Here is a 13604-nt window from a genome sequence, read left to right on the forward strand (position 1 = left end):
TATAAATCTACTTAATGTATTGCTTGACATACATTTACCCATATGTATGTATTTATCTAAAAGACTATGTGATGTCCGCATTCATATTAAGTTATAATGTGGTGTGATACCTTTTGTACATTATATAGAAAAGAGCAAAAACCTGGATCTTTGGAAATATCTCATTATAATGTTTAGTTATCTAACAATTTGGTCTTGGTCCAAGATGAAACCATTGACTATATAAACACACTAAGGTGAAGAGGTTGAAACAGGTCTAGTGATAAATAAACAAGTAGTAATTACTGGTCAGCCTAAACACTGATTGCACATCTTTTTTCATATCTTCCAAGTTTTTACATTGATACATGTGTATAATGTGGCCCTTGCATGTTACTAGCGCATAAAGAATGGAGTTAGTTCCCACAGAAGCCCTGAACAATCCCTAAATCATAAGCCTCCTCCACTTGCAGACCTCAGATATATTATTATTATCCCACAAATAAAAATAACTCTGAGAGTCAGGAGACACTTCCTTAGTCAGGGCAGAGATTTCATTCAAAAGGTCTTGGGAAATGCAGAGAGGAAACTGCAAAACCACAAGAGCAGTCCCATGGTGACCAAACACATTAAAAAAAATTCTGCAGAGACAGGAACAAATGTCATCTTCTACAAACTGCTACTTGCAAACAGTGAGGCACAACAGTAAAGTTGAGATGGAAATCAACCTAGTTTGATGTCAAAATACTCGAACTACAACAGTACACTTTTTTAAGCTCTATCTTGCTAAGTTTATGGTTCATAGTTATAAACTATACACAAAATAACTTAAAACGTTATGTGAAATCTTGATGGAATGATAAGATTAATATATTACATACCCATTATCTTTATCTGGTTGATAATGCCTTGAACAGTGAAGAACATCCATAGAGGTTGTGAGGTGTCTACACACATCAGCATTCCACGATTGTTTCCGTTTATGCCATGGTGAACTTCACCACTGGGTAAAAGTGAAAAGCTATGGATATCCCAATTGCCCAGTGTGTACAGCCCTTGGTGAACTACCCAGTACTCCTTTCTGTCCAAAAGATAATCAGGGTTGGCTGGGAGATCATAGGTCCGTAATGTGCTAGGATCACATGAAGTAATACCAAAAGAGAGGGAGCCATAGTAAGGCAGAGGCAGTTGACTGGTCTCGGCGAAGAGTGTCTCGCCAATATGGACTGGTCGCTCTGTAAATACTATCGTCCTATTACTCTCCTGCCAGTTGGTAAATGCCACTGTTCTGTCTGGAGAGAGGGTAATGTCAGCACCCCGAGTAGGATGAAAATGAAGTTCCATGTCCAACAGTGTGGGAATACCCTGTCGTTGCCTTCTGTTCGGGCAACAGGGTATAGAATGATTATCTGTCGGTGCTGGTAAACGACCCAAGTTCAGGTTAGCAATTTTGGCTACCACCTGGTTGTTCTCCAGTTCATTGTTGTTGAAGTTAGCAGAATCATGACTGGTCTGAGGCAAGCATGTACTAAGTCGGGGACTGGTGAGGCGACTAGGGGCCATCGTATCTGCAAACATGCTATCTGTAGGAGACACAAAATATAAATGATCAGCCATTGTTTATTGAGTTGTATCTCATTTTGGAAAGGATTACTACCATTCCCTGAAAAAAAAAACAACATATAAATAGGCCTTACTACCAATATTGTATATACATTATTACTTACCTAAGCCTTCAGACTAGTTTCTCTTCTGCTCTCTGCATCCTTCAGAATATCTTTCAATCTCTCTAGCTAACCAGGGTGATGCCCATGGCATCAACCAGTGGTGTCCCACAATATGACTGGCCAAGAAGCTCAGAGGAAGAGCCAACCCCACATACGCTCTACACTTCTTTGAGGAGCCTTTTGTGTAGGACAAACCTAATTTTAAAACACCTTCTCAACACAAATATCCTCATATAGTTTGTTAATAGGACAGGCTTTTTACTTCAAATAGCACCTTCCATAGCAGCATAACTGCCTCCTTGTTTTTAATTTCTGCCCCAAAAATGTTAAATAAAGGATGAAAAATATTCTCAGTTCTGTCAAGTACAATGGCAACCCCTACGTTTAAGTATAAATGGAGATGGAAAATATATTTTCAACAAATGTCGAATCCTCACAGCTGCTGCATGTCAGCAATGTCTGTTATGAAAGTCTGCCTTCGGGCCTGCAGCCACTCCAGGCTTTTGTAATAAACAATAAGTATGTGAGCACATGATTTATTGTTGATTTGAGTTAAAGGTGTTTCAACGCTCTGGGGCCTGATAAAATATGAAGCAATGCCGAATATAATTTCATATGTCTAACTGGGAAGAGGCTGCCTCAATTCACAAAGCTATGGGATGAAGTCATGTTTAGTGAACATTTCCCCTGGTCTGTTTTTGTTTAATCTTCCTTAAAATCAAAGCAGATTTTGGTTTGTTTTCTCATGCTTCCTAGAGATTAATGCAGATTCTAAAGGGTGACTACAGACGATTAATAATTGGAGTTGATTTTCCCTTAAACAGACAGAATAATATAAGGTTATTGTTTATATTGCACCTCTTCGTATCACCAGTTATAATACATGGAGGTTACAAACCCTGACAACTGCTCTGACTTTTAGACAGTCGTGTGTATATTTGTTCCCCTGGTGGAGACAAAATTGTGGTCAGAATGTAGCAAGGCATGCTGCGGGCGTGAGCAAAAACAACCCTCATAGAGTAATAGAACAATATTTATATGGAGAAGATATCCATAGCACCCTAAATTAAAGGAGAAGGAAAGGTTAAAACTAAGTAAGCCTTATCAGAAAGGTCTCTATAAATACACCAGTAAACCCCCAAATGAATGTTGCTCTGAGTCCCCTGTCAAAAGAAACACTGCATTTCTTTCCTTATATTGTGTTCACATGGGCTTCTGTATCAGACTTCCTGCCTTCAGCTTAAACCTCATTGCCCTGGGCAAGAGCATGCTCAGTTTGCTCCTCTCCCCCCACCCCCTCCCTTCTCTACTGTAATCTGAGCCCAGAGCAGGGAGAGACTCAGGCAGGAAGTGATGTCACACCACATTAATACTGCAGCTCCTATTCTAAACAAACAGAGTTTCTAGAGCTATTTACTCAGGTATGGTAAAACATTCTACAGAATAAATATAGTATTCTAGCTTGCACTATTGCAGCTAATCTATTGGCAATAAAATGCCTCAGTAGCTTCTCCTTTAACAAGGGGGGGGATGAAACATGTTAGACCACCCCTTCAGTAACAGTTATGACCAGCAATGCACCCAACACACCCTATTCTTTCTCACAACTTCCACTTCACTTTCCCCTAAACCCCCATTCAGGTCTGGGAAATGGCACTGTCACTTATAAATAGAATATATTTGTTATTTTAAATGTCGGTGAGTCCTATTCGCTAAAATGTATATCATAATACCCCATGCTATTAAGAGTAGGCGAATAAATTAAAAAGCAAATGAAGTGTGATTATCATGTAGATTTAAATGGAAAGCAGGAGGATTTTTTGTGAGGAGCTGGATCAATTTTCTTGGAGAGGTAGAATATAATTAAAAAGCATCAGGGAACTCAATCAACTTAGCCAGCCTGAATCAGAGGCAGGGTATGCAGACACCCCAATTTCTTTTTTTACATTCACTGCCTTTTATGGCCAGGAATTCTCTCTGATTTATAGCCAGGCAGGGACGTTTTTTGTAACCTAGGGCACAAAGCTGTATCACATGGTCAATGAAGAAAATAACATGGAAAAATGAAACAAAGTGATATACAAAGGATGTTTGTACCCTTAAATTGTATGCCAAATTTTCTGGTTAGCCGCAGAGAATTCTGCTCCCCCAGAGAACATCTAGAAAGCGTTCCCTTGCTAGAAACGGGGATGTTAAAATCTCACAGGATATAAACAGAGCATGACAGAAAGATAGACCAAATCCTGTGAACTTTAATACGGAAGGCTCTGTTCTTCATCAAATACGTGTAGTAAATTTCCAATACTTATATGAGTGGTTTCTGCGGCTGTTTGAACTGTATGGAATTCTGGAAGCATGTAATTGGCTTGTGGCTCTGTGTCATGAAAAGGCCTGTCTAGGCAAAGCAACTATACTTTAGCATCAACCAATCATCCGTCCATCCAACTACACAGAATCAACACCTCTGTGAATTGTCAGATGTCACCTCTTTGAAGAGTTACAATGTGCCATTGTGATTGGATTAGTGGAAGAGTTTATATGACGAGAACTTCCCACACCAGTCAGTTGAACTGAAGAAGCTGCTCGGATGAGTAGTGAAACGTCTTCATTGATTACTCAGCAAGTCCAGTTGTTTTTAGATTTACCTATACTAGATATACCATGACCTGGATGAATGAAAATCTTCATAGTCAATCATCCAATATGGTGTGTCAGGGCCAGCTTTTTAAATTTAAATACTAAATACTAGTAAAGGTATGGGATCCATTATCCAGAAACACGGTATCCAGAAAGGTCCGAATTATGGGATGCCCGTCTCCCATAGACTCCATTTTATCCAAATAATCCAAATTTATAAAAATAATGATAAAAAAATATCTCGAACTTGATCCAAACTAAGATATAATTAATCCTTACTGGAAGCAAAACCAGCCTATTGGGTTTACTTAATGTGTAAAAGGTTTTTTAATAGACTTAAGGTATGAAGATCCAAATTACAGAAAGATCCTTTATCCAGTCCCATACCTGTAGTAATGAAATAGAACTATCTTCTTGCTTGCTTGGACAAAGACATTCTGCATGGATATCAGCAGAATCTTCTGGCAATTAGTAGGGGAGCTGCTCTCCGTTATGCCAACACCCTCACTTTTATAAATTCAAAAACGAGAGGACTCATTTACTAGCTGGGTGGCTATGTAGAAAATGCTAAATTGGCATAATAATTAATTCTTCATTTCAATTGTATTTTTTAACTTGCAGAAATCTATCTCTATGGATATAGAGCAGGGCTGTCCAACTGGCGGCCCGTGGCCCCCCACATGCTGTGTCTGTTTACCATGTATAAACTTTAAAAGGTATCACTACAGAGATTAACTGGCCCCTGCATTGTTTAAACCTCAAATTCAGACTGTAATCCCCTGTATTGTTCACACCTGTGACCCCCCTGCATTGTGACACCTCTATTGTTTATATCCTAAAGCCCTGTACTGTTCATACCCGAGATCCAGACTGAAACTGCCCACATTGTTCACACTTTATTCAAAATTCTAATGGGGCACCAGCACTGTGTCACTGTATGTAGTATTTATCAGAGTGATAGCTTTCCCTGTCTCCTGCTCTCTTGTGCCTTCTCTCCGTGTGTCCCATTATCTTCTTGCCCAGTGCTGCTTGTGTGTGCCATTCTCTGCTTGCCCTACACTACCTGTGGAATGTAAGCCTGTTAGGGGTTTGTTCTTGGGGTTATTAGCATTTGGAAATTGTTGTTAAGGGCCCCTAAGGTGTTTAATCATGTGTTGGGGGGTTGTTGTATTATCCACAGGGGAGGATGAGGCATATGGATTAAGGGTATGTTTTAACATGACTTCAATTTTTCACATATGAGTGTTGAGGGATTTCCCTGCAGTGAGCACCAACCATTTGGTTTTGTGGTGTGCTACCACCGTTAATGTGGAGATGATCTTAAAAGTCCTTGTGGTAACATGGGTGTGGTTTACAGTGGGTGTGGTTAAAAGAGGGAGTGGCCAACACTGACTTCTATTATTGGCCCTCCACCACATAGGCCAGGAAAATTTTGGCCCTCGGTACCACAGAAGTTGGACAGCACTGATATAGAGCATTCTTTTATGCAAGTGGGGTGCTCTATACAATCTCCAGTGCCGGCTTCACATCAATGCCGAATATGTTCAAATGTAATAGATAAGTAGGCAGTCCAAAGGGCAGCTGGCTAAAAAACAACTTTATTATATGGCAGAAATTGAGTGCACTACATATTACCCACTTTAATGCCAGGTGCCACACAGAATAAGATACAAACTCAAGAGTGCAATTTATATCCATAGTAGGGATGCACTGAATCCAGGAATCAGTTTGGGATTCGACCAGGATTCAGCCTTTTTCAGCAGGATTCGGTTTCGGACGTATCCTTCTGCCCGGCCGAACCAAATCCTAATTTGTATATGCAAATTAGGGACGGGGAGGGAAATCATGTAACTTTTTGTCACAAAACAAAGAAGTAAAAAATGTTTTTCCCTTCCCATCCCTAGTTTGCATATGCAAATTAGGATTCGGTTAGGTATTGGGCCAAATCTTTTGTGAAGGATTCGGGGGTTCAGCCGAATCCAAAATAGTAGATTTGGTGCATCCCTTATCCATACTGAAAATGTTACAGGGCAACCCTTTTGAAATAAAAAATAAAAGTGGTATAAAGGTGATACCTTTATTGGCTAACTAAGATAATCATAGCAAGCTTTTCTTTTTCAAGATGATCACAAGCACTGGCTAATTAGGAGTATCATGGTTCTGTCCCTTATTTATCTGGAATTTATTGGGTTCACTAGCACACATTCCTTTATGCACTTCTCCATCAAAGGAACCCTTGACTTGAAGATGATAAAAAGCAGGTGTTAAGAACAGGCTTCCCTTTGTACCTAAATGCAAAAACGTGGATGCTTCCTAAATTTTGCAGTTTGGCAAATGAGGCCATATGCCATAATATTTTATTGTCTATTAAAATAAAACAAGGTACAAGTATGGGATATGTTATTTGGAAACCTGTTATCCAGAAAACACCAAGACTCTATTTTATCTAAATAGTCCAAATTTATAAAAAGTATTTCCCTTTTCTTTGTAATAATAAAACAGTACCTTGTACTTGATCCCAACTAAGATATAATTAATCATTATTAAGCTATGGACACACATGTGGTTTGTTTCATGTTTAGATGATTTTCTAGTAGACGTAATGTATGAAGATCCAAATTACGGAAAGACCCATTATCTGGAAAGCCCAAGGTCCTGAGCATTCTGGATAACAGGTCCCATACCTGTAATAAAATATAGATTTCCCCTTACATACAATGCATACTTATTTTATGGTTATTTTAGTTAATGAGTTTTTCTCTAACTAAATCATTTTACATCATTGCCCTTCACAGAAATGTTTCATATACAGCGAACCCCTCTCCTGGAGAGCTTGCAATCTAATTTTAGGAGCCTGAGGCCCTAAAAGGTTAATGATGTGGCAAAGGTCAGAGACGGAGAGTGGAAAGAGGGACTGAATATAGTGTTTAACCCACACGTCTCAACGGCTGATAGACGGAAGTCTCAGGAAACTTTGCCATAAGAGGCAATGCTATGAGCTAATGCCTTTGTAAAAATACAAATTGATATGACAAAGGGGCTTGAGTATTTCTCAAAGTGCCAGTAATCTCAAGGAGCGGACAGGCAGACTCAGAGGCACAGAGCATCCGGGAATGATAACCATGACACTAATGTGGGCTTTGGGAGTAAGCGCTTTCACCTGACCTCTTAAGTCTTCATGACACTCAAGTGAGATGACACTCAAGTGAGAAGACACATATAACATCACCAGGTTTACTATTTTCAGCCCCTGTGGCACTGCTTCTGCTGAAATCTCAGAAGGCAAAACTCAGACCTGTGATTCTCAGTTTTCTGTAGGAATTATTAATCCATCAGCCGTGCAAGCAAACTGCCAGCCTCACAAACCAAAGGAACAGCATGATGTGCATGACATTTCATTGCAGGATAATAACTGTGAGGTGGGAAAGGCAGAGAAGCTTTGAACATAACAATAAGCATCACCTACAACTGTCGCCTGTCAGGGACTTAGTAAATGTCAGCCCAACACCATTGATTTCTGAGGGCACAGGGTTAACATGTAAGTAAATCTGAAAAAAGGGTAAGGTAGGTTTCAAACAAAATAAAAAACAAACCCAAAGTATTTCTTTAAAATGTCAGCAGTCACGACACCATTATAACATATCGCTGCTTGTAACAGTTTCTTCAGTTTAATTTTCTATAAATATTTAGCAAAATATCTGGAATAGTCAGTGGAAAACCGTTATCCAGAAAGCTCTGCATTACGGAAAGGTCATCTCCCATGGACTCCATTTTACCCAATAATAATAATAATAAAAAAGTACCTTGTACTTGATCCCAACTAAGATAATGTATAATGAATCCTTATTGTAAGCAATTGGAAGCCTATTTAATGTTTACATATTTATCTTGTAGGCTTAAAGTATGAAGATCCAAATTACAGAAAGATCCATTATCTGGAAACCCCCAGGTCCTGAGCATTCTGGATAATACTTCCCATAGCTGAAGTAATGAATAGATTTTTATATAACTGGGAGCTGCCATAATAGTTCTAATTAGGTAATAGCCAAAGATTAATGAAACAAGTGACTTGTGGGGCTCAGTTTTTATGAATTGAGCAATAGACATATGTATGGTCGCTAGAAAGCTCCAGGCATTACAATGTACATACACACCTTCTAATAGGTCCTGAATATCTCACATTTATTTCCTAAAATACAGGTATCCGTTATCCAGAATGCTCAGGACCTGGGATTTTCCAGTAAGGGGCCTACAAAAAAATTATTTAAAAAATGAAATAAACCCAAGGATTTATTCTATATTAGCTGGCATCAAGTGCAAGGTATTATTTTATTATTACAGAGAAAAAACAGAAATCATTTTTAAAAATTCAAATTATTTGATTATAATAGAGTCTATGGGAGATGGCCTTCCTGTAATTCTGAGCATTCTGGATAATTGGTTTCCGAATACCGGATCCTAAACCTGTATATGGCAAAAATAAAGAGAACTACTAGCAACCATTAAAGTACAATGGCCACATTTAAAGGAGAAGGAAAGTCTGTTTACACTTGGGGGCAGGTCCGGACTGAGAATTAAAATAGGCCCTGGCATTTCAGGTACACAGAGGCCCAATCAGCCCACAAAGAGGCACAAACAGCCCCCACCAGCCCACTAAATACTGACTTTCTATGGGACCTTAAAGCAGCCCCTCTGGCATTTGCCAGAATCCACAGATTGCCAGTCAGGGCCTGCTTGGGGGTGCCAAATGTTAGGCACCCCCAAGTGCTTGTATTGACTTACCTGAAACCCTAGGTCAGTGCTCCTACCGGCAGAAAACTGCACCGGCCCGGGGTTTTTCTATTGAGCACCATGGAGATATCTTCTTTCGGCTTTTTCTTTCTTCAAATTGTCCGGTGCAGTTTTCTGCTGATAGGAGCACTGACCCCGGGTTTCAGGTAATCAAAACAATCAACCTAACATTTGGCACCCCCAAGTGCAAACAGACTTTCCATCAGATAAAGTATGCAACATGGCCCATTAAACTGCACATAAACAAACTGCAAATTATGGATGTAGATTACTACAGGTTCAGAATATTCTTTCTCTGCATTTAGCTGTTGATGTAGAAATCCTAGTTTTCATATATTTATGTAGAATAGGAGACTGGACATCTCTCATACAGAGAAGGTGAGTCATAAAGAAAGTACAGAAAGTGAAGTAAGAAGGAAGTAAGAAGCAATAAAGAAGTGGTGATGGCTCTGTAGACAAAAGGCCATGTAGAAAGTTAATAGTCCTTCAGACACTAAAAAACCAGGGTGATCAAAGTAACATTGCCACTTGTAAAAGCAGTTAATTTCCAAAATACACATCAGCTGCAAACCTCAAACCAAAGGAGTAACTATCCATACAGGCTTTTCACTCCTTTACAAGGGGTCAACCATCAACAAAGATGAAAGCCAAAATGCATCAGCCATTTATTTCAGTGAGGTAATTTGTTGACCTTATTTTTTTTTTTTAGTGGTTGGAAGTTTCCAAGATCTTTAAAATGAATTAGAACTCTCGTGTAGTCACTGATAAGATGGGGAGGCTGGTGTTTCTCTGGAGGGTCAAGTGCTGGACTTTCTAAAAAACCTTGCTTGATAACACAGGAATGCAATGTAAGAGGTACTAAAGAGTCTCTTGTGGGAGATACAAGATATACAGAAGGCAGCATCAATAATGGCCAGTGGAAAGGGGGGTTAACATGAGATCCGTGCTGAATAGTACACAGTTGGCAAGAGGTAATGCTTCACGAGATAAAAGGAAGCCTAATTCAATCTACTTTGCCTCTAGCCATTGAAGTAAACAGCTCAATCACTGAACCTCATGCAAGACGCAAGTAGCTAATGGCAGGGCACTTAAAATAGTTTGCTCTCTTAATTTACTGTGATGTATATGACTAAGGCATACGAGCCTCTAAGTGCTAGCTATACATATACGGGAGGATTACTTCATTTAACCTAAAGAAAGGGCAGGTCCTTTTAAAATATAAAAACATCAAAAGATGAGCAATAAGGGCCAAATTAAAGTGATGGCATGCACCTTAATAGAATGAATGTGTCAGTATCACTACAAACAAATGTTATGTGCTTATTTTTGCATGGTACCCTAACCCACCTCCCCAGCCCAATATTAACCAAGGGCCCAACACAAGGGTCTAGCTAAAGTGAGAAACTAAAGGATATCGCAACACATCTGATTTAGTGTGGCTTGTACAAAGTGTCAGACTCTGATGTAAAGCTGGAATGGGGGGTAAATTGTGGAAAAAGTAGCATGCCATACTTATTTGTCAGCAACACTGACCCGTTCACTATCAATTATAGGAAAATGCTAATATCACATCAATACATTATTAATACAGGTACAGGTAGATGCTTTATCCGGAAACTCTTTATCAAGAAAGCTCCGAATTAAGGAAAGGCTGTCTCCCATAGACTCCATTTTATTCAAATAATCCAAATTTTTAAAAATGATTTATTTTTTCTCTGTAATAATAAAACAGTACCTTGTACTTGATTCGAACTAAGATATAATTAATCCTTATTGGAAGCAAAACCAGCCTGTTAGGTATATTTAATGTTTACATGATTTTCAAGTAGACTTAAGGTATGATCCAAACTACAAAAAGATCCGTTAACTAGAAAACCCCAGATCCCAAGCATTCTGGATAACGGGTCCCATACCTGTATATGTTTTTAGAAATGTTATAGATAATAATAAAATATAAATCAAATATATTTAAAGGAAACTTGCCATTTTAGTCATTTAATAAGATAGACGTTGTTGTCTTACTGCAGTGATCCCCAACCAGTAGCTCGTGAGCAACATGTTGCTCTCCAACCCCTTGGATGTTGCTCCCAGTGGCCTCAAAGTAGGAGCTTATTTTTGAATTTCTGGCTTGGAGGCAAGTTTTGGTTGCATAAAAACCAGGAGTACTACCAAACAGAGCCTCATTCTAGGTTGACAATCCACATCGGGGCTGCTAAATGGCCAAGCACAGCCCTTATTTGGCACCATAGGAACATTTTTTATGCTTGTGTTGCTCCCCAACTCCTTTTACTTCTGAATGTTGCTCACGGGTTCGAAAGGTTGGGGATCCCTGCTTACTGTATCCAATTATAACATGTAATAATTTAGGAAAAAGACCAAAAAATGTATTTGCAAATGAGACAGTAAAAGTAACATGGTTTACCTAGTAGCTGAACTTCTTGAGTGATCCCATACACATCAATCAATGCCCAAAGAGGGCTGGAGACTTTCACCCCACAATGAAATAATATGGGCTCCTCATCATTGACACTGTAAAAGACTCTTCCATGTCGATCAACCCAAAATGCCAGGATATTGTCCCGCTGAGCGAATCTTTCTGGCAAAGCTTTGGCCCAGTACCCAGGTCGGGTGACTAAATCAGGACAAGCATATTTAGGTATGTCTTCTAACTTCATTTGTGCTGGGTCGTGTATAGTAAACCCAAAACGTAGTGCCCCGCTCCATCCATGGTGCACAGATACCAGCTTTAGGCGGACCTTTTCATACAGGTGGATAGGCCGACTAGTGAAAGTTATTCCATTGCAAAAGCTGTTGCGCCGGATGGCTTTCCTTCCATAAGTGTCCAGGCGAATATTTTTGCCCTTGGCTTGGCAGTGGAAACGCGGAGATTCTGTTCGGGAGAGGACAAGTTTTCTCTCCTGGCCACAGTGAAGAAATGTGTAGCTAGGTCTATTGGCCCCCGCACGGCTATGATGGCTGGTGTCTGTAAAAGAAAACGTATTAAAAAAAACCTTTAATGTTATACATATACAGAAATGTGAAGCTAGTTATGTCTTCAGATTGTAATGTGGCAAAAGAGCCACCCTGATTTAAAGTTCTTTTGTTTTTGAGAAGAAGAACTCAGAGTATAACATTTAACAGGGGCAGATCTCAATCTTATAATTCCATAGCACTACAAAATAAAATGTCAACATGGTCATCCATGCACATTTGTAGGTAAATTACACTGATAATAATAATATAGTACTATAAACAGCACAATAATATACTATAATAAACGATTATTATGCAGATGTATTCTTTTTAAACCAAGATAGAAATTGTTCTTTGCACTGGTTATACTTTATTGCTGGCTCACAACAGAAAACCATGAACACATTTGGTTTCATGAAGACAAGATGCCATTAATTCAAAGAAAGTTTTGCTTTCCTAGAAACCTTGGTTTTTACAGCGCATGTCTTTGTTAATAGCAATTTCTGTTCATAATCCATGTAAGTGATAGATTAAATGTTTTATGCATAGATATTTGTATTTTTCTTATTGTTAATAGCATGTTCTGTTCATGTTCCATTTAAGTGACAGATTAAATATTTTTTTTTTAAATTTAAATTTTTATTCATTTTCTTTGACAGAAAAAAAACAATAAAAAGTTTACAGATTAAATATTTTATGCAAAGATATTTCTATTTTTCAGTCACTTCTTTGGAATATATTTAAAATATTTTTGCTCATGTTGTGCCCAGGTTAAAAGTAAATAATTCTATCACTGATAAATCAGGTTAAAGGACATGGATGTGCCTGGAAACCTGCTATCCAGAAAGCTCTGAATTATGGAAATAGATAATTTGCTTTTTCTCTGTAATAATAAAGCAGTACATTGTACATAATCCAAACTAAGGTTTGATGTATCCGTATTGGAGGAAAAATACATTTTTTGGGTTTATTTAATGTTTGAAATATTTTAGCAGACGTAAGGCATGGAGATGCAAATTATGGAAAGATCCCATATCTGAAAAACCCCAGGTCCTGAGCATTCTGGATAACAGGTCCCATACCTGTATTACATTCAAGCATGATAAGTGGCCTGTTTCCCAGTATGCACCCCTTCTGACATAGCAAAAGTGTATGACATGTAGCAGCAGTACCTCGCACCATCAGAAGGTCAAACAGAAACAAACAAATAGGCAATGTATGGGCTGAGAGTGTGTGGGAAAATATCTATGAAATTAGTTACTGGGGAGAGGGGAACATATTTCTTTCCTACCCCTATCTTCCCTGCCAATCCAAATGGTTATTTGGAAATATGTTGAGACTGTTTCCCTTTATTATTTGTGAGTTTGTTTCCAATCACGGGACCGTCTGGCAGAAACTATAGAGACGACAGGTAATTTAAATTTGTCCCATTGGACATTATGTGCTGTCCCCCCTGCCTTTCCTTCCTTCCTCTGGTGCCCCACCATTGTACAGCTT

At 38.8% G+C, this 13604-nt stretch overlaps 1 protein-coding gene across 1 annotated transcript in view; it reads right to left on the minus strand.

Moving 5' to 3' along the window:
- Positions 1-13604, minus strand: part of neurl1b.L (neuralized E3 ubiquitin protein ligase 1B L homeolog) — a 54495-nt gene that overhangs the window by 5948 nt on the left and 34943 nt on the right. Inside the window, exons 2-3 of the mRNA XM_018252167.2 lie at positions 11557-12117; positions 861-1562 (exon numbers count right to left, since the gene is read on the minus strand). Of these exons, the coding sequence (XP_018107656.1) occupies positions 861-1562; positions 11557-12117 (1263 nt within the window). The remainder of the gene's footprint in view (positions 1-860; positions 1563-11556; positions 12118-13604) is intronic.

Source organism: Xenopus laevis, chromosome 3L, assembly GCF_017654675.1.
Source record: "Xenopus laevis strain J_2021 chromosome 3L, Xenopus_laevis_v10.1, whole genome shotgun sequence".
Classification (NCBI taxonomy): domain Eukaryota; kingdom Metazoa; phylum Chordata; class Amphibia; order Anura; family Pipidae; genus Xenopus; species Xenopus laevis.